The sequence below is a fragment of the Aspergillus alliaceus genome (genome assembly GCF_009176365.1).
Source record: "Aspergillus alliaceus strain CBS 536.65 unplaced genomic scaffold BDW43scaffold_3, whole genome shotgun sequence".
Classification (NCBI taxonomy): Eukaryota; Fungi; Ascomycota; class Eurotiomycetes; order Eurotiales; family Aspergillaceae; genus Aspergillus; species Aspergillus alliaceus.
The window spans coordinates 509,138-529,367 of NW_022474686.1; the positions used below are offsets into that span (position 1 = coordinate 509,138).

Genomic DNA, 20,230 nt, shown 5'->3' on the forward strand with positions numbered 1-20,230 from the left:
ATGTGCCAAAATATCCCAAGTACTGAAGCGTCTCTGCATTTGCCAAATGACAATTTGGGGCCAGCCAAATCGCAGTTGGGATAATTAGATATCAACATATTTTGGTGCACATCACGACAATATGAAATACCTAGCCTAATAAGCAATGAAAGTATCCAAACCCAACTATTTCGACAGTAGAAATCAACCGCAACATGGGCTCCTGAGATCACAAAGGAAAAGCAAAAGTATACACAAGAAGATAAGTCTATGGCTGCAGGCGTGAGTGTAGTCATGTATCATGTAGGCGGAGGAAAGATATTCTCCTAAAAGAAAAGGAGCACCGTGGCCGAAGGATCATAATGTGGCGAATCCACAAAACCAAGTGTTAGTCACTTAGATCATGAGCGAAAATATGATGCATGGGGGCATAGAATGCAGTCGCAAGATGACTAGAACCCATCTCCTTGTTTCCAAGGCCTGCCCGCCTCTAACGCTCTCGCTTTTGGGTCCTCCCCGCGCTTGGTAGCGTTATGCAGCATCTCCTCGATTAACCGTTCCTTTTCCATAATTTGTCCCTGGAGCTCAGTGTCTCTACCTGGATCAGGAACTGAAATATGGCTTTCCTCGCCTAGCGTTCCGGCGATTCGCTCAATTTCAATGGCCTCTGCTTCCCCGCGCCACTCCTTGAGCTCCTCCTCTAGCTCTCCCTTCTCTGAATGTAGTCTTCGGAACTCATCATAACCCTCTTCACCACCAAAGCAAATTCCATAGCCGTCGCAATAACAGACGTGCTCCTTGGGACAGACAACATTTTCACCCGTAAACACAACATGCCACAGGTATTCCCAGATTCGGCCGGAAATGTAGTCACTCAGCTCAGTTCGGAGGATCCAGTCACGATAGTAGACAAAACGCGCCTTCGGGATGGCGAGAATCCGCTCACGCGACACGACAAATTGGGCACAGCATGGCTGTGCCAATACATCGGGAATCGGATCGTCCGGGAAGATTTCGCCCCAAGATCTTGCCAACATGGTTTCCTCCTGCTTATGTTCATCCTCCTCCAACGTACCCGGATGCAACCAGTCAGGACAGCCAGGCGCCCATGTGCAGCGCAAGTTCATGAACCCTTGTCGGACTACCCGAGCGGGGTTGAGACGTTGCAGCATTTCAGCAGCATTGCCGTTGAAGATTTCGTCATTATGCCAAGCAAACTGATGCGAATGCATGAAGGCGATAATGTCTGGTAGTTTGTCGTAGTGGTCAATGATATAGCTCAAATACACTATCACTTCATGCCCTTTATTCTTGGGTGGGTGTAGAGGTGCAGAAAGATCATCGACCACATAGACGGCAGGCTGCCACTCCGGAAGCTCATACTGGATCCATTCGGTGTCCTCAAGACCCGCCTGGGGCACCACCAGTGTTTTCGTATATGTCGAACCAACAGGTTTAGGAATGCCAGGCGCATAATGAGGCCGAGGCGCGTAAGGCTCTCTCGATGGCTGATCAACTATCCCACCAACAGTGCCGGTACTGTTCGCATAACCGGACGGCGTTGGAAAAGGGGTTACGATCAAGTCGCCCAAGCCAACAGCTTGCGGCATATGCCGCCATTGCCGAGAGAGACTGCTGACCGTATATAAGAAAACGACAAAGAAAGCGAGACCAAGGAGGGGAATCGCGCGCCGTGAGAAAATCATGAGATGCGGTTGTAAAAGGGTACCCCAAAGAGGAATGAAAGATAGTGATATAACACTACAATTAGTCCATGAAAAGGATGTTAGAACCGGTGGTCATATAGGACAGTGTGTTTGAATATACAGCGAGCGACTCATTCGCAGAAAACCTTCTGGGCGAAGCAAGACCTGGAAATGCGCCTATGGATGCGTCGGAAAAGCTCACAGAGGGACTCACACTCAAGAAAGGAGGTTAAGCTCCATGGAACGGGTAATTAATCTGTCAGCGAGGGTAGTTTTTCTTGTTTGTACGCCTCCGGGGCCTCAGGGGGCCAAGTAGAAAAGAAACCAAGCCACAGCCACACAGAAGGAAGGAACTAAAGTGAAACAGAGGAGAGGAACTCCGCCCCAAGAAAGACGCTCATCCGGTCAAGGGCATTAGTTGTTCAAAACGGAGTCAAAAGTACGGGAGGACTTGGAAGTTGGGGAGGGGAGACACGGGAGGCGGAGCCAGTGTTGTCGTCAGCGGTTATGAAGCCGATCCGCGACTTTATGGTTACAATGCAGGAATCATGAAATCATGACCAATGGCACAGAAGAGAGAGCTTGCAACTTTAATTGTGTAGAAGTCCCCACAGTGAATGAATGAAAAAATGGCAGCATTCGGAATCTTGAAGAATGTATGAGTCGGAATGTGATTGGAGCGTCGGTTTGCTCACACGCGACCTATAAATATGATTTCGTTTCGTTTTGTTTTTATTTGGTTTTAAATTTTGACTCCGAGTATAAATAGAAATATTCCATAGAGACTTTGCTTCGTAACAACAATAACAGAGAAATCAGACTACCGAACCCACAAAAGACAACAATAATACAATGTTAATAATGACAATAATAAAACAGGCGAGGTTCACTACTTACGGCACCATCTTTTTGATCAACTATGTACAGCACATTAGAGAGATCTATCTACCCTACGGAGGAAACAGAATCATCCTCCACAATTCCATATCAGATGGTGATGTTAAATGGATTCCAACATTACAAAAGGGGGAATCACCAGACTGAGTCCCATCGCATAGAAATTCGAACACACAGACAACCCGGGTATGATCTTTCTGCCTCGCTAAGAACGCCTTTGAAGCATGTTTCCCAAATATAGTACGGAAAGAAAGAAGAAAAAATGCGGCTACGAAAGGGGCAATGGGGAGGAAAGTACTTCAAGTAAAAAGAAAGAAAGCTCTAGAGGGAAACCCTAAGTCACGTCTCATCATCCGCGACCTCCTCCACTGTTGCCACCCGCGCTTTGCCCTTAGACGGTGACGACGATGATCCCTCTCCTGCCACACCATCATCTCTCTGATAGTCGTCCTCAGCATTTCCAGGGGGCGAAGAGCTGGTCTTTTCAAGCGGTGCCTCAGTAGTCACCTCTGTCCATTGTTCAGACATTGGTTCGGTATCATCATTTGACGCTGCCGGAGCCATTGCTGACCGCCAATCAGGCGGTGCATGAGAACTAGGATCCATCTGTATAGTAGGGCTTTGGTCATCCCGGCTTACATTAACCGTATTCCCTACAGGAGCGGAGGTCTCAGATTGAGGAATATGACCAGAAGGCTGTGCTGGTGGGTCTGTCTCAGGAACAGTCGGGGTAGGTGTCAGGTTTGCCATTCCATCCGACCTCTGTTCAGCCGAGTGAAGGGGAAGAAGTGACCAGCCTGGAGGAAGGCTTAGTCCCTCTGGAAGTCGAATATCGCCAGCGGCCATGGCTGGTGCTCCGGGGTCTGATATAAATTGTCGGCGGGTCGTTGTGATTGTGGATGACGAAGGAATGGAAGGGTTCTGAGACACATCATTGGACAGATCCAAGGGGTTTGCTTGAGTATTCTGGAGATTCCGGAGCCGCTGAAGCTCGGCCTGTAACAAGCGTACCAAATGAAGCTGTTCAGCGGTTACTCGGAGATTGTTGATTTCTTGCATAATATGTTGTTCCAGTTGTGAGAGGTGGCTTTGCATGTTAGAGACGTTGCTAGGGGCCGGCGAGGGGTAGTTGGTTGGTGGCAGTGGAGGCCGCCCGAAACCAAAACCGAAACCAATCTGCCTAGCTCCAGGATTGCCATTATTTACTGGTTGCAAGGGAGCGTTGCCTTGATGAATTTGCTGGTGGAGGTTGTGGAAAAGGTCTCCTCTGCCCGCGCCGAACCCGATCCGGAAGGGTCCGAACTGGTATACACGAGCCCTTGGCAAGCCATCCGCAGGTACATTCCTGCCAGGGGGCTGATTCCCAGCAGGAAACCCTTGCAGTCCTCCAGCAACCCCGTTGCCTTGCCCATCGTTCACCACGGCACCTGGGTGGCCACGGTGACTAGGCGGCGCGATGACTGGACGTCGACAAGTTGGGCAATTTTGTTGTCGTTCCAGCCAGCTGCGAAGACAGGCAAAATGCAAGATGTGGCCACAGGGGAGCTTCTTTGGACGTAGCCTCTCGGAAACCCGCCCTCTCGGCTGCCCAGCTCCTTCCGCAGGTTGCTGCCAGTGTGTCATTTCCTCACGACAAATAATGCAAACTTCTTCTCGTGAGATCTCCTCCGCTCTGGCATCCGGATATCGCTCGTTCATGTCACGGGTTGCATTGCGGTACCGGAGGAAATCCATAATTCTTCGGCCAAAGGAGCGAATTGTCACCACGACGTCGCGCAGGATATGAATTGGCAGCCCGTAGAAAGTGAAGAGAATGGCAAAGAAAGTGAGATACACCGTCAACTTCAGAAAGTCGGTTAGTAGATCGAGGTAGAAAACCCATCGGCCTTTTTCTTCCCACCCTGCAACATCAAGTTCCATCTCATTGATATCGTTCTCATCGGGCAAATTGGAGGGTGGCGAGAGTTCTCCCGCTTGCGCACTCCGGCGAATGGCCTCCTGTCTGGCGGCTCGAATCTCCTGGCGACGCTCCTCGATCTTGGCCTTCAGTTGTTGATGGTTCACATAAATTTCTACTAGAGAGATCGAGTACCTGGCAGCAGTCGAGCTCGATAAAATGGTGAGAATAGCGAACTCAAAGCCGAACATGACCATCATGTCCGGACGTGCTTGTTCAAGAACAGTCCGAACGCAGTACTTTAGCATGAACGAATTGAACAAGACCGATAGGAGTAGGGAGATTGCAAGCCGAGTATGGAACAAGCGAGGATTAGCTGGAGGTTGCTGTTCCAGAAATTCCACACGGCCTTCTCCAATCCAGCCCCAAACCTTCCCAACGAGTAGGCACACAAACATTACCAAGAACCAGCCACCCAACTCCCCGCGAAATATTGTCATGGCCAGACACGTTTCCGTAACCGCGAACCATGCCTTCTCGTACAACTGCTCGGTCTCAATGGGTCGCAAGGGGCCGTAAAGGAGGCGTTGAAGCCAAAAAAGAAGGAAGCCAGCCGCTAACAGGCATACGTTTGTAAGTATCTACATCCGTTAGGATGTCTCACCAACACGGTAATCCGAGGGCATATCTCGGGATGACATACCATGAGATTGGCGCTGCTCTGGGAAAGGTAAACGCAAGCAGAGTAAAAGTTCGCCCTCTGATGAAGCGCCTTTACAAAAACGCCCGTGGCTAGGGCCACTGAGGCCTGTGGGGTGATAAAAGATCAGATTTCCATTGTATGCGCACCGAGCCATACCTCCAGCAACTTACCCCAGTATATGCCGCTAATCTCATGGCGATAGGAAGGCAGAGGTGGGCGAGAAGCCCGGTATCCTTGACAAAAAGCCGAAAGTAGAAGCCAGTAAGGTCGTCAGAGGGACATCGACAGTAGTTGAGTGAAAGAGGTTCCAAGCATTGAGAGGGGAAAGTAGCAGTGGACGATCGCGTGGGCGGATTTGGAGATGGTTCTGGACAGCTATACTTACTTCGTAACTAGTAAGAGGGATCAATTCAGTCACCGCCCGTCGGGTCTTACGTCAGCGGATGCCCGGTGACTCCCGTTCGAGTAAAGTATGAATATTAAGCTGTATCTAGACTTAACAATATCTATGTAGCCATGACCGGTACTAATCATTTCTGATGTCCAATCACGACAGGTTGGGGCAGGAGAGAAGCAAATGTAGCACCAAGGTCAGATAGAAAGAAGTGAAAAAAAAAATGAAAAGAAAGAAAATTCCAAGGCAGATCCGGTTGGATTTCATCGCGCAGTCAGGTGATATGTACGGAGTACGTATGTACAGTTAATCCACGGCTGACGTCGTCCCTCATTCTGCCAAGATCCATCCCTTCTGCTCTTTATCTGATCTTAATTAAATCTTAGTGTATACTTCTCAATGATTCTCGGGACCTTAGGTTGACCCTTCAAGATTGGAATCAGAACATGTCCTGGATTAGTCAAAGATGACTTCACAACGTGCGCTATTTACTGCCAGCCGTACCCAGACATTAACCTACCTACTTGCTGTCTGCCCTTTTTCAATCGCTTTTCTGGTCTATATCAATTCTTCCATCTCGTTTGTGGTCACTGAATTGATCGGACTACATGATGGCGAAGGCGACGCCGTGGGAACCCTAGGTTTTGCAGATGAATTGCTCGCGCTGGCCGCGTGTCCACTGTGGGGAGTGCTTTCGGACCGCATAGGTGTCCGCCATGTACGCTTCCGTTCTCTATTGATACCTCTAAGACTTAAAGCCTCACATCCATTCGTATAGGTATGCGTGGCTGGCTATAGCATCATAGCCGTCGCACTGGTTGTTCTCGTCCAAGCCAAGAATGTTTATCCACAACTTCTTTTGGGAAGGTTGTTATTTAGTATTGGCGGCTCTGCGGTCTCGACTATGGTGACGGCAGTCCTACCGACCGTGACGGGGAGCTCAAGCGAACAAGAACCTTCAGAGACAGCAAATACGCGAAACAGTTCCAGCCGTGGAGCATTGCCTCAAGCACAATCCGATGGCGAAGTGAATACTCCTTCCTCTCGGCTGGCTGGATTTGTAGGAATGTGTGCTGGTTGCGGCGCCCTGGTATCCCTCGTTATATTCCTTCCCCTTCCCGCCCAATTTCAGAAGTTGGGCTTGTTACCCTCAGAAGCCATTCAGTATAGCTACTACGTTGTCGCCGTAGTGGCTCTTTTGGTCAGCATATGGTGCCTGTTCGGCCTTCGAAACCTTCCTGGCGAGGAAAAGAAGGCATGGAACTCACTGTGGTCGACCCCAGATGAAGAAGATGACCAGCCATGTGCTGTTGGTGGCAAATCACGACTACCATATTTGGACCAATTTGGCGCAGCGGTAGTTCTAGGATTCCGCCACAGTGATATCCTTATAGGCTACGTCGGAGGGTTTGTAGCACGTGCCTCATCAGTCGGGATCTCCTTGTTCATTCCACTCTTTGTGAATCACTATTATCGAGTCTTGGGCTACTGCCATGGTAGCCACAATGAAGGGCTAGCGCTTAGTGCCGGAGATATAAAGCATTCATGCCCCGACGCGTACAAGTTGGCGTCGATTTTGACAGGAGTGTCCCAGTTAGTAGCCTTGATTGCTGCACCAATCTTCGGGTACTTGTCTGACAAGTCTCGACGACGTCATATACCTCTTCTCTTTGCTTGCTTGGCTGGTGTCGTGGGATATACGACTTTTCCACTTCTCCCTACACCCAAATTCAGCGGCGAGGGTGGTAACCCGACTGTGTTCGTTATAATGAGTCTAATTGGTATCAGCCAAATTGGCGCCATTGTCTGCAGCTTAGCCGTACTAAGCAATGGCATTCTAAACGCGAAGCTGAACCAGGATATTCCGAAACAAGCTATTGACGCGGAGAGTGAATCACACGCTGAAAGTGATGTCTTCCCTCCAATCAGTGAAGCGGACAGGGGAGCAGACCGACAGCCGCTACTAGCGAGGCACGAGAATAATCACAGACACCGACAATTGTCGCATTTGAAGGGATCAATAGCGGGTGTGTACTCTCTTTTTGGTGGTGCTGGAATTTTGCTCCTCACTAAGCTGGGTGGTCTTCTCTTTGATGTTCTGTCATCGGGTGCTCCTTTCTACATCATGGCTGGTTTCAATGGTGCATTGCTCCTGGCCGGCGTCATAGGCTGTCTTCTTAGCCGGAAACGCTATCCTTCCGAAATATCTTGAATCCTACCTGAATGTACTTCGAGATTTTAACCGTTCATATCCACACTGACAACCGGTCTGTCTCTTCAAAGCTGCTGGCTTGGACTATCCTTAAGTACAATACCTTAGTATATTTACCCAATTACACACTACCTAAATAGACCAGAACTAACAGGGTTCTTTGCACCTCTAGGACAGTGGAAATAATCAGTAATTATGGAACTCTATTAAGACCGTAGCTCAGGACGCATAAGCTTTAAATTGTTTTTATTGACATATTGATTATATTATCAAGGTATATAAACAGTGGGGCGGTTAGGGGGTTAAGACAATAGACATGGATCAACCTTGTCAAGGGTGTCTAATACCTTCGTCTAGTGTCTTTCATAATTTGTGTTCGTTCATCATGCCTTATCTTCTCCCCTCTCCATATACGTATAGTTGCAACGTTCTATCTAAAGGGAAGCTCGTTACAGAAGGTTACTAATCTAGTAAAGTCGCTTAAGTTCGGAAAGACACAATACAATGGCTAGTAGACTATTGGGTTTCCTACCACTTATCTAGTCATTATTCGGTTCGTAACTCGATGTCTTCATACGCAAGAATAGCATACCCTCTCTTCGTGGTTCATTAAAACGTACCCGTCGGAAGCGGTGAATGCTTCGTCCCTGGTCCAGCATGTCCCTGCTTGCGTGGTTCATCGGAAAGCAGACGGACTTCTAGTCCTGCATGGATGATATTGGTCCGCAATAATCTTATGTGTGCCTCCTTGACGTAACTTGAGAGGCTCTCTAACGTGGCACCCTGCACTTCTGTCCGTAGATCGGTCTGATTAGATACCAGGACCATCTTCTCTAGGTCAATGCGAGAGTCCAAAGTTCCATCTTGAATCAGCCCGATCAATTCCTGTACAAAAGGGGACTTCGATTCGATAGGCTGAGTCTGGCCGCTAACGGCTCGAGGAGCAAATATTTTGGCCATAGAATCAAGTGTTACACGACTAAACGGAACGAGGTACTGCTGGATGGACTTGGTTCGGATGCGAGTATAGAGAGTGCTGACGTGACGTTGCAAGTGGACATCTAGAAGATAGTCGGTTTGGTACGATTCAAGGATCTCTAGGCATGGTCGGAATTTCGAATTGCAAAAGAAAGAGATGGCCCGGCGGATGTGGGGTTCCAGCTCCAGGAAGTTACGGAAAGAATTGTTGTCCAACACGCGCCGCTGGAGCTCATTGCGATCCATCGACGCAAGAGCACAAAGTCCACCATACACGGCCACATCGTTGGACGTGAGGATCTCATTATACGAATCTCCTAGGCTAGGGTCGGTGCTCAAGAAGCTGTTTGCGGCATCCAGATACGCCCCAGAGTGCAGCTGGGACAGACCCAATGCAGCCGACATCTTTGGCTGGTTCTTAGCCTGTTCTTCTTGTTTCGATTGCAGATTTCGCAACCGCTGCACATGAGACTGGACGCTTAACCAGTCTCCACGCTCAATGGCCACATTTATGATTTTAAACAACATTGAGGCGATGTGACTCGGGGTCGTACAGTAATCCCTCATGCGAGAGTAGGCCTTCGAAGCCGATACCAAATCACCAATTTGATGGTAATGCTGTCCGAGATCTTCGTTGCCCATCTGTAGTACCCGGTCAGAATATCTGCTGCACTATTCTCAGGTACTCTGGTATGCTTACCCTTATACTCTCTTTAATAAGGTTGTTTTTATACCCTCTCAGCTCGTGCTCTAGTCGATCTGTTTCCGCCTTAACGACCTTCCGTGTGCGGTCTACCCACTCCTTGTCTAGTGTAGCTTCGGCCTCACGTGGCGCAACATCAGCGAGCGCACGCACTGCACTCTCGTATCTGGAGACATCTTTGCTTGATTTGGCTTCGACAATTGCTGTCTTCAGTGCCTCGGCGGAGAGATATGTGGAGCAAGTGCCGATAAGAAACAGACGGTTGAACCTGGTTCGGCCTGGGAGTAGCGTGTCAGTACGCTAGATATCAAGATAGAAGCATCCAGTATCGTACCAGTATAATTTGCTATGTACGATTCCAATTCAAACTTAGGCGGGTCTATTCAGACTATCAGCATCTCTTCCATTGCAAATCCCCACTTATCGTTTCGCTAAAACCAGCTAGGGAACCGTACCATCAACCTTCACCAAGGGTGTCATAGTAGCCACAGCTCCATTTATGCTCTCTAAGTCGGCATTTCCTGCACCATGTATTTGTCCCGCATATGGGCTTGTCGGATGAGAGTCGAAGGCATCTGGTGGCATAGATTCCATCTCGCTTATTGTTTGCGTACACCCCACAGTGTTGGCAGATAAACCGAAACAGATAACTATTTAGATTCGAACCTCCTCTCTTATGTATGAACGAGAAGAACAGCTATAGCTTCGACAAGTCGTACGGGGCGCCGAGAGCGATATGCGGTAGGTTGAAGTGGACTAGTTCTTGTTGCCAGTAGCGCTATTGGAGATCGCCGCTACGGGTATGGGAGGTATTAATAGCTAATGGCTTCCGAACAGGATCTGGATGGCTACCTCGGAAGAAGTTGGGCCAAAATCGCAGCAGTGGGTGTATGTGACGGGATGTGGAGAAAGGGAATAATGATCTATCTGATGGTCATCATCATATCAACAACCTATTTATCTCCTACCACGTATACACCGCCTTCACGACCGCCCTTGCTTTCAATTTGCACTAGGCTGGCCATCTTGGTCTTAAAACATAAGGTCATGACTGATTTATATCGGGACATTTTCATCCTCATGCACCTAATCACAGTCGAGGCTACTTGTAACGACAAAGCCAGTACTCGATCATTGCGGAGAAAAATGAAGACCCAGAAACCTAACTACTCGGTAGATGACCAGATTCACAGACATCTCGTTTTTCTCTTTCCCTTTCCTTGTTCGAAGTGTGACTTCAGTGTAGGTAATGAGTTACTCGGTAATAAATCTAGAAGCCAGCAGAGCCAGTCAACAGCTAGGACTTTCGTCTTGAGGCAAGAGACACACTTTCGCTCAGTTCGAGCGAGAGCGCCTAGACACCCAGAGTCGCGAGGACGTTGGACTTTGGCATTGGGCCTAATATATCTCGTCAGGTATAGGCATGTCTGATTAGTCCTCCTGCATTCAGACAATTGTGAATATCTCACTGCAATACTCGTCTATAATAGCTTCTGATTCTCCAATAATCCCCATATCACCAGAGAGGTTGAACCTCAGGCTTCGAAGATTATCAAGAGCTTCCGAGGGATTGCTTTGAGTATCATTGTCAACATAACAGCTATGGCAACTGGTTCAGGACTCTTACCCATTCTCAGTAGAAGCAGCAAGAGTATCGCTAATCACAACGTGTTAAACCCAGCAAATTCAAGGTAATGATAGCACTTTACCTATCGGTAGTTTGAACATCCACAAACCTGAGTCATTAGTGGAGTGTTCCAGAGGCTGGGATTATCGAAAGCTACTCACTGGTTCGTCTGAACGTAATCTAAGGCAGAATCAGCCAAATGTTCGTTTAGATCTCCTGGATCTGACTCCGTCTTGGTATCGGGAGAGAACACTGTTCCGGTAAAGGAGCTAGTTATATACTATTAATTCGTTTGTAATCCTTTATGAAGGGATACTCTCACCTCGGGGCTGTAATAGAAGTATCGAACCTAACCCCGTGATTATCCCTAATGCTTTGTTAGTTACCTGCCTACTAAAAAGCACATACCTAGGTCTACCTGTCATGCGCTACACTTGTCTGCAACTGAGCCTGCCCAGTGAGAGTAAGGCGCATATTGTCCCTCTCCTCCACAGGCGGAGTAGCACAATGAGGATCATGGGAATCACGACGATAGTGACGACGGTCTTCACGGTCAGGCTCTCGGTTCACGGGTGCCCGGCGGGGGCGAACATTATGTCGTCCCTACCAGTAGAGAGTTAGCAGGGACTGGTATTTCATAGATTGACACCTTATGCGGATACATACTACATGGCGCCTGTCAAGGTTACGCTCTGGAACATCTCGGCCATGCCTTCTGCGGGGAGGGCGATAGCGACGGCGAGAGGGTTCAACTCGATATACTCGAACCGGTACAGTTCGACGTATACGGTCGTTCAGCTCACTTGCCATATTCGCCTGTTAAGCATGAGATCCTGTATCATCATCTAGGATTCTGTGCTTTACATACCAGATGGAGTAAGGCTTGACGGACCGGACAGTCTACCGCAATGTGCCCGCGCTCCCAGCAAACATGACAGCGCCGGTATTCCTATGTTCACTTTTTCAGCCTAGGGTGACTTTGTCTTATATGGTGAGAAGGGCGACAGCCTTACCCTCGCCTCGCGGACCATGGTACTGAGTTTTTCAAGTCAGATGGCTCTCAACACCATTTAGTACAGTCGCGAAGTAGATGAAGGTCTAAATGCTCAGGAGAAATACGAAAGCTATGGAAAATGTGAGCGACCAAGGAGTAAAGAGGGAGTACCGAGACAAAAACAGCGCAGTCCAAGCAAGAGGGCCGCTGTGGAGAGTAAGAGAAAACAGAGAGTATCAAGTGAGTGAAGTACAAACGGAATGACCAAATAGGAAAGTACAGGTTCCTGCCCAGTGAGTACCTAGTAGGTTAGGTACTTTACTACTAGAACCAGGTAAGTCCCAGCCAGTCTGATCACCAGTAGGCCATTTGTTCCATACAAGAGAAGTCTGGTATCATTACTCTGTGAAGCCTCACACAGTTTATTCAATTGTCTCTCCATGTGAATTTGAATAATTACCCGTACAGAGTGAATTCATTGCGAAGCTTCTGTGGAATTGATATCCCTAGCTTATATAAGGATCTAGAACTAGTTACTACTCACAACTGAATGACATTTCCATACTAGTGTGCCTTATGCCAGGTCAGTGTGTCAGGAACGTATAGTACTCAGCATATAGTAGTCATTGCTCCTACAGCAACTTTCTCCATTACTAGTTTGCCAGTATATTCATGTCTGATGAAATGATCCCTTGTCTTTTCAGTTTTTTTCAAGATTCAAAATTTTATGATTATGATTATTACATAGAAAAATATCATCAAGACATACATGCACCAAAAACGCTCATAAAAAATGAAAATGAATCCTTCATGGCACGCTGAAGTGACAATCATGCAGAGCTAGCGCACGCTATGACAGGAGGTAAAACATGCCATCGATACCGAACAATTTGGCTACGCGGTTTACCCAAGAACCACTGACTCGGGAAACGCCCAGTAACCCTACAAACGTGCCACCCTCACAGCAAAGTTGCAAAGCCGGCGAAGAAACCAGCCATAACGACGGTCAGACCGTAGATGTGGTAAAGATTGGTCGATGGCCCCGAGGCTACCCCATTCTTATCTGGGACGCCCGTGAAAGGGGGCAAAGAAGTAGTCGCTTGAGCGGTTTGGGTAGTTGCAGAAGTGGTAGTGTTGACACGCTTGGGGTCCTGAGCGCCACAAGGGTTTTTCGAACGGCAATCAGACTGGCATGTCGAGTCGCCATCGCAGTTCTTGACGCATTGGTTGTTTTGCTCAGTGCACATAAAGTAGGGGATTGTCTGAGAGTACTCAGATGCGTTAGGGGTCAAATTGTTGCTGCAAATGCAGGAGTAAGTGAGGGATTTCTGTTTCATAGCGGGGTAAAGCACGTTAGAAAGTCTCTTTAGGTCGTGATGGAGTTTATTTAATTACTCACATAGTCGCAAGTGTTATCCTTGGGCTGCCCCGAGGCCCCTGGAAGTTGCAGACAGATGAGAGGACAAGCTGAGGTCTGCGATTGGCACCAATACTCTAAAAAGAGTCAAGTCAGAAAGGCTCATACAGACAATACCAATCCATGGACAAACCTCTCGTTGATTTCGGAACGCTATTTGGGTCGACACTCTGACTCGTAGCGAGACTGGCTACAGTGGCAATCACAGCCAAGGAACTGATGAGAACCATTGTGAATTGTTCGTAAGTTGATGAAGCTCAACGAATGACTATTGTAGACAAAGCTACCCTGGATCTTTCATGATACAACCATTAGATTCTAGGCCAGTTTGCACAAGGGTAGATAGCAATCGGACAGGACATACCAATAAGGAGAAGAAGATTCGAGATCACCCACGACTGAGGAACTGAGTGATAGATAGTGTCCGTATTAAGATCTTCAAATCAGATATAGGAGGGACGAGGAAGTCAGAGAACAAGGCAAAGGAAGGTAGGAGAATGGGGGGGAGAGAGGTAAAAAAGAAAGGAAAGGTGAATGTTTCAATGGCCCCATATATGTACGACTGTACCACCACCTTTGTACTCCACGCACTAAGTTTCCTGCCAACCGAAACGAGGTTGGGGTGGCGGCGCTATCAGTCCCTCAAAGCTTTGTCCGGCTGCCTAGGTCAAGAGCTTCTTGTAATGTTGCTCAGCAATCTAGGTCCATCGGTTTCCCATGTTTTTCATCGAGATCGCTTGAACGTTCTCGAGGGAAATTGACCCTGTCATTACTGCTAAAAAGGGTCCCTGCAGAAAGCTACTGAGCGAATTAATTGCGTCCCAAAAGGAGAAATTATGACTTTTTCTTCTTCCTTTGGGGAGGGAAGAAAACATCTATCACTGTCGATCCGGGGCAGCTTTCCGACTGTGCCGTATACGGTACGGTACTAGGGTCGGTACTAGGGTAGTAGGGAGGGTACTTTGGTAGGTAATGTTTCTAGAAGTAATGCAGACAGACCCTAGTTGCATAACTGTCCATGACGGTTCTCCACCCCGTTGATAGGCTGCTATCTTTGGAAGTGAATCGAATTGTCTTGAACTCTGCGAGGGTCTTGTCTTGCCTCCCCGAGACACCGGAAGAAACAACTCACATATTGGAACGGCCTGGAAAACGCCGGGGCCGTTACTTACGGAGTACGCCTACGTTGCAAGTACCGAGTGGTCTTGAGGAATTTTTTGGATTGGGAGTCGAAATGTCTCACTTTCAGTTGTTGATTACCCGAGGTTTGAACGAATCGATTGGGCCATTCGATGCTTGGCTTTCCTTTAGTGTGACCCTAGGGACATAGTTCACACTGTCACTGCCCCTAAGGGTCTAGTAACTTTGTTAGTGTAGAAGCAGAAGGGAACGTTGGGAAAGATGGAATGATGCGACCGGGGGGGCAAATATATATTACAATTCATATATCATGAGACATGAACATCATGGAAATCCACTCATATGTAGATCGGGTGAAAGAAAGCAATCCTTCTGCATAAATATCGATAATATTTGGATTATCCGGCCATACAGGGATGCATCTAAGACTGGATAGTAATACATAAATGTATGCACTGCACATAAAGAAACAGGAGTGATCCATCCCTGTACGACAGGAGGTCTGAAGCTAAATACCCCTTTTGGCAGGTCCGCCACATGACTTTGCCAAAAGAAAATACAAGTGGGGAATCGGGACAGTCTCGTGACCTCCGAACCGATAACTCAATGAGAACAACTTGCGGAACAATTACTTCCAACCCCATAAATGGGCCCATTTTTGAGAATTTATTGAATATTGAACGTTACGTTTTCTTTCAACGAGGGAGAAAAGAGAAAAGAGAAAAGAAAAAAAAAGGAAGCAGGGTATCGGCTATCTGAAACCTCATACCTTATCAGTGACCTTTTACCATTTGCCTCTTGCATTCCCCGCACGCTACGAAACTCCGACCATTGCATTGAAACACACAGGCCTCCGCAGCACCAGCAAACTTCCCTAGGGTTGTAGTAGAGCCACGTTAGTGATATCAGGCGGCATCCTTGCTTTTATTTGCTCCCCCGCCACCGGCCGCGAGGTTGCATTCCGACTTATATTTAGAACCGTTCGCTAGGGTCGTTTTATTCATTGTCCGTCTTACCGGATATCTAAATGGATGGAGCGAGCGAATGAGGAGACAAGCCTAGTGCCACCGCTACCCCCCTCGACAACACCCAACCCTGATGCTCCCGTGACGACCTCACTTTCAAACGGTATCAGCGTCAGCAATGGCACCGTCTTCCCCCAACCTCGCAATGCTGCCCTCAAAGATCGCCCGGTCTCCGGCATAGTTCCGCCGTATTGGAGTCACCACCGCAATGCATCCCGTGCATCCCAAATCTCCCTCGACCAGCCTGCCATCACCCTAGAAGATCATACGGAGGATCCAGATTCGGAGACGAGCCGTGGGCTATGGGCCAGGAGTGTATCTGTAGACGATCATGTTGTCGTCCAGGGGAAATCCGGTATAGGTGCATATGTGGTGTGGAGTTGTACGATACAAACCCTTGAGGTGTGCATTGCCATTTCCTTGTTTGACCTGGGTTTCATCCCAATCTTTTGTTGCCTAACACTGATCGCAGGGTGGTCCCATCACCGTTCGAATGAGGTATGTGCATCAGACACAAAAACCAAATTTGGCATGTCAAGCTCCGCGGCTAATATTGGTCATGATCTAGGTACTCCGAATTCGACGACCTGAGACAAAAGCTCGAGTCTTCATTCCCACATGCGAAGAGCGCGCTACCAGCTTTACCACCGAAGAGCGTTCTCTGTATGTTCTCGTCCGCACATTAACCTACATATACCATCAGTTTGCTGATCCGACGGCACTAGTCAAATTCCGACCAGCATTCCTCGAATCCCGACGGGTTGGTCTGGAATACTTCTTGAAGTGAGTTCGTCGCATATTCTTGACTTTTAGGGCTTTAATATCGGAGACTGACACGCTGCTCTTACCAGTTGTGTTCTTCTCAACCCTGAATTTTCTAGTTCACCGATCGTGAAGGACTTCCTATTTGGAAGGATGTGTTAATTCCATATGCCGACTGAACTGCCTATATACCAACATAATCACGATGTTACGCCCATCCATACATTGCACTGGAGTAACTGGAGCTCTAAGAAAGCGATTTAACCTGTGCTTTGGCATGACTAGATGTCATCCCTACTACCTATACCGAAACTATATACTTCGATCATTGCGTGTACATAAAGCAACATCGCTTTTGTTTCATTAGTTTGCTGTAGACGACTTATCATGTGGTCAGTCCCTGTGGCCCGATTCCATCACCTTGATCATTCCGCTTTCATAAGCTCATCAAGAGCAAAGCAGGAGAGCAAAGAAAGAAGAAAGAAAGAAAGAAAGAAGAGAGAAAGAAAGAAAGAAAGAAAGAAGAAAAGTAATACAAAGCCTAAACTTCTAGACTGAGACCGAGAAAACCCCCGCCGGAAAGAATTTTGCACAAGCATTGACATTACCACCTCTTAGTTCTTCCCGTCGTCAGCCGTAACCATTATGGCCCGAGACACATTATTTTCTTCCTCCCTCGCCTTCTGCATTGCCTTCGTGTACCGTTTGCCAGCGATCATCCACCACACGAGCTCGATAATGATGAACCCCCCAACGCAGACGCAGGTATAGTTCATGTTCGTGGCTATAGGGTTGTTAATGTTCTCCATGCCAAATATCAGATGTTATATATAGTGACATAAGCAGAAAGAAATGATTTGTAGGACCAACGTACCAGTGACGGGCATATAGAACGGGAAACAAAAGAAGACAATAGCAAAGACCAGCCAAGCAACGGTAATGATGTTGACAGTCATGCCAGCAACATGTGGTAGGGTGAAAGGCCCGTGATGCATTGTACTACGGTTCAGTACCACGTTCGTGAAGATGGGGACGAGATATGCGAGATTATTGATCGTCCTATGTATCTGTTAGTCTACATATCCTTTTTCCTTTCTCAATGGAGCGGCGAAGGAAGGCACAGAGGAAAGATTCTTCTAGCATACGTTGCAGAGCTAAGCATGGAGTTGAAAGCGGTGGTGGATCCCAGATATATACAACCTAGGAGGGCCACGATCACTGCTACACACGTCTGGGCATACAGTGGGACACCAAATCGAGGGTCCACCCGGGCCAAGCTGAAAGACTTAGTATCAAGATCAAATAACATTGTTGTTATGTTGCTCACATTTTGGAGAATGGAAGGCCCTCATCACGAGAAAAAGCCCAAAGCATTCGTCCAGTGCCTGCAAAGGATTGTGTGGTTAAAACGACATGTATATTCGAATTTAGAGGGTGCATACTTAGCTGTGACCCAATCATACAGGGGCCGATAGCAACCCATAGAAGGAATGTCAGTCCGAAAGCACCCCCGCGGCTCTGTGTTGCTTGGCGGAAGATCTCTGCAAGTGGTAGGCCTGTCGGACTGTCTGCCAGGCTGGACCAGTCTTGGACGGAAAACATGAGGCTTAGAAGGTAAGATAGCCCAGTAATGAAGGCAATGATCAGTGTACATGCTATTGCATTAGATTGGTAAGTTTTATGTCATCGAATTGGGTGGGTTGATAGAAGCATACCTAGAGCTAAAGGTGCATTTCGGCCAGGCTGAAAAGCAGTATTAGCTGTACTGGCCCTTGGAACGACATAGGCATATACTTACATTCGGCATCTCCTCTGTGATATGCTAATATTAAGTTAGCAACTTCTTTGGTGCTAGGGAATCAATGCATACTGTAATCCCATCTAAGCCACCAAGGGCGAACAGCGGATTTACCAAGCCTGTGATAAAACAGATGACATTGTTCTCCCAGCCCGTATTGTTCATCCAGGTTCGGAAAACAAACCTGCTGTCATTGTGGGTTGGAGCTGTCGCGGCCACTGTGACCATGATAGTAAACCATGCCATCTGAAGGTACACCACTGTTCTTCCTTGTTAGCATGCACCTGATCATTGATGCCCTAGCGCGACTTGCAGGCAAACTTATTGATGCTTGGAATAAAACGGTTGCCAAACATGACCACTGCAGAGCTCAACACGTTCAAAACCTGATATGCAACAAAGGTCATCCAGGGTTGGAGCTTGAGATCATCGTGGTAGAGGGCAATCAGGGCCATGAGGTTTGAGGCATAGACTAGATTCGTCGAAGCCGCCGTGAATATCCCTGGAGGAGTTAGCACAGATTCTGGTCCATATAGGCAGTGGTACCATTGCCTCACATCCAAAACAAGTAGAACAGCCGGTTGCAAAACTCAGCAGACTATTGTAGCGCTTTGGGGCAATCGCTGCAATCCAGTGGTACATCCCCCCTTCGACTGGGTATGCCGAGACAAATTCTGCCAACGACGTGCCCAAGAAGCACTGTAGTATGAACACAAGGATAAACCCGTAAATGACTGGATTGGTCAGTGTCCTCATCTTGTCTCACTTTAGCAAGGATTAAACCGTACGAGCACCGGGTCCGCCAGCATTGATGGAAGTAATCAGGCCAAGGCCGAGTCCTACCAAGAAACGATGTCAGAATTGGTTGACAGATCACCAGAGACCTTGACTAATATACCAGTCCAAGATATAGTGCAATTGGCAGCAAGCCCTATCAAGCTCCAGACTGAGAAGTGACGCTTCAGTTCCTGCTTATGACCTGGTGAACTGTAAGTGTGCATCTCTAGTATCGCAGTGATATAAAAAAACTGACATACCCATCTGGGCTAAACGCAGCTCATCTGCATTTTGAACATGAATAACTGCGGAGTCTCTGCTATCTAGGGGTTTCACGCCAGGAGAAGAATTATCCGTTGACTTGTCCATGGCTCTGTGTTCAGAGGTTGTATTTGTTGGCCAAACACGTTAAAAAGAAGCACAAGATAACAGGGAAATATTATAGATAAGAAGTATAAGAGAAACAGAGTCAATAAAACACCAAGTGCTATCATTAACACAGTGATGAGGTTATTACAAATAAAGGAAGTAAGGAAGCTTTCACTACTAGAAGTATAGTTAAACCAAATAAGAATCGGTGATTATCTCTTAACTAGTCGGGCAACTTCTAGCTTCACCGGAATTGCCGGTCAGATTGCCGGAGACAAGTGAACTAAGTAGTTAGCAGTGTAACAGTCACTGTTCATGACGGGCAGGGAAGGTCACTTCGGGGACGCAACGCTAATCCTGATGGAACTTAGATATCATCCCGAACTCAGTATAGGTATCTGCTCATGCTCATTCCTAGTACTACTAGTAGTTGCTTAAATATTTCTTATTGGAACAACTACTACACGTAAAGGTGAACTAACATCCAAAGGACACACCACTGACAGTCATGTGGGAGTGGCATATCAGCCCGATGATGATGATATCTAATTGGGGAATAACTCCCCTCATGGCCCCACCCACCTTAGGAGCAGCTTCGCTCCACCGTGGAGGTAATACATTTAGGGCTTACACTACGGAGGAAGTACTTAATTGGAGAAGAAAGGGGAAAGAACTAACTAAGCAAAAAGAAAAAGAAAGGCTGGTCCCAGGGAGGCTCGAACTCTCGACTTCTGAGTTATTAGCTCAGCACTCTAACCAACTGAGTTATGGGACCCGCTTGTTGAATTATTGTCCTCTTTCAGAATTAGATAACCCTAGGTTTAAAAATTAAACCTCAGATCCTCATTCATT

General features: G+C 47.6%; 7 protein-coding genes and 1 non-coding gene across 8 annotated transcripts; 2 read left to right on the forward strand and 6 right to left on the reverse strand.

Moving 5' to 3' along the window:
• Positions 1-20: 20 nt before the first annotated feature.
• Positions 21-2,373, reverse strand: BDW43DRAFT_261728 (DUF3431 domain-containing protein). Its single transcript, XM_032040346.1, has one exon. It carries the CDS (start codon positions 1,683-1,685, stop codon positions 432-434), a length of 1,254 nt encoding a protein of 417 aa, XP_031905304.1. The 5' UTR covers positions 1,686-2,373; the 3' UTR covers positions 21-431.
• A 499-nt stretch (positions 2,374-2,872) lies between these two features.
• On the reverse strand, positions 2,873-5,544 carry hrdA (E3 ubiquitin-protein ligase HRD1). Its single transcript, XM_032038018.1, has 3 exons — positions 5,353-5,544; positions 5,183-5,287; positions 2,873-5,120 (listed from the first exon to the last, which is right to left on the reverse strand). The coding sequence occupies exons 1-3, from the start codon at positions 5,374-5,376 to the stop codon at positions 2,922-2,924; spliced, it is 2,328 nt and encodes a 775-aa protein (XP_031905305.1). The 5' UTR covers positions 5,377-5,544; the 3' UTR covers positions 2,873-2,921.
• Positions 5,545-5,932: 388 nt separating this feature from the next.
• On the forward strand, positions 5,933-8,151 carry BDW43DRAFT_117022 (putative MFS transporter). The gene is made up of 3 exons (XM_032038019.1): positions 5,933-6,294; positions 6,355-7,843; positions 7,961-8,151. Exons 1-2 carry the CDS (start codon positions 6,043-6,045, stop codon positions 7,786-7,788), a joined length of 1,686 nt encoding a protein of 561 aa, XP_031905306.1. The 5' UTR covers positions 5,933-6,042; the 3' UTR covers positions 7,789-7,843; positions 7,961-8,151.
• Positions 8,152-8,397: 246 nt separating this feature from the next.
• Positions 8,398-10,063, reverse strand: BDW43DRAFT_296704 (COP9 signalosome complex subunit 1; the record flags this gene model as incomplete). Its single annotated transcript, XM_032044257.1, has 4 exons — positions 8,398-9,408; positions 9,467-9,747; positions 9,804-9,848; positions 9,925-10,063. 4 exons carry the CDS (start codon positions 10,061-10,063, stop codon positions 8,398-8,400), a joined length of 1,476 nt encoding a protein of 491 aa, XP_031905307.1.
• Positions 10,064-12,701: 2,638 nt separating this feature from the next.
• BDW43DRAFT_117155 (uncharacterized protein) lies at positions 12,702-13,905 on the reverse strand. Its single transcript, XM_032038022.1, has 4 exons — positions 13,872-13,905; positions 13,641-13,801; positions 13,490-13,584; positions 12,702-13,418 (listed from the first exon to the last, which is right to left on the reverse strand). Exons 2-4 carry the CDS (start codon positions 13,735-13,737, stop codon positions 13,050-13,052), a joined length of 561 nt encoding a protein of 186 aa, XP_031905308.1. The 5' UTR covers positions 13,738-13,801; positions 13,872-13,905; the 3' UTR covers positions 12,702-13,049.
• Positions 13,906-15,444: 1,539 nt separating this feature from the next.
• Positions 15,445-16,789, forward strand: BDW43DRAFT_117036 (uncharacterized protein). The gene is made up of 6 exons (XM_032038021.1): positions 15,445-15,542; positions 15,637-16,074; positions 16,145-16,170; positions 16,241-16,335; positions 16,398-16,455; positions 16,524-16,789. The coding sequence occupies exons 2-6, from the start codon at positions 15,679-15,681 to the stop codon at positions 16,594-16,596; spliced, it is 648 nt and encodes a 215-aa protein (XP_031905309.1). The 5' UTR covers positions 15,445-15,542; positions 15,637-15,678; the 3' UTR covers positions 16,597-16,789.
• A 259-nt stretch (positions 16,790-17,048) lies between these two features.
• BDW43DRAFT_296705 (putative choline transporter Hnm1) lies at positions 17,049-19,695 on the reverse strand (the record flags this gene model as incomplete). The annotated part of the gene is made up of 12 exons (XM_032044258.1): positions 17,049-17,218; positions 17,309-17,493; positions 17,580-17,711; positions 17,762-17,819; positions 17,877-18,089; positions 18,150-18,177; positions 18,305-18,497; positions 18,542-18,734; positions 18,790-18,966; positions 19,131-19,211; positions 19,270-19,332; positions 19,683-19,695. The coding sequence occupies 12 exons, from the start codon at positions 19,693-19,695 to the stop codon at positions 17,049-17,051; spliced, it is 1,506 nt and encodes a 501-aa protein (XP_031905310.1).
• A 384-nt stretch (positions 19,696-20,079) lies between these two features.
• On the reverse strand, positions 20,080-20,153 carry BDW43DRAFT_t26. Its single transcript has one exon. It is a non-coding gene; the product is annotated as a tRNA-Ile (tRNA).
• Positions 20,154-20,230: the final 77 nt, after the last annotated feature.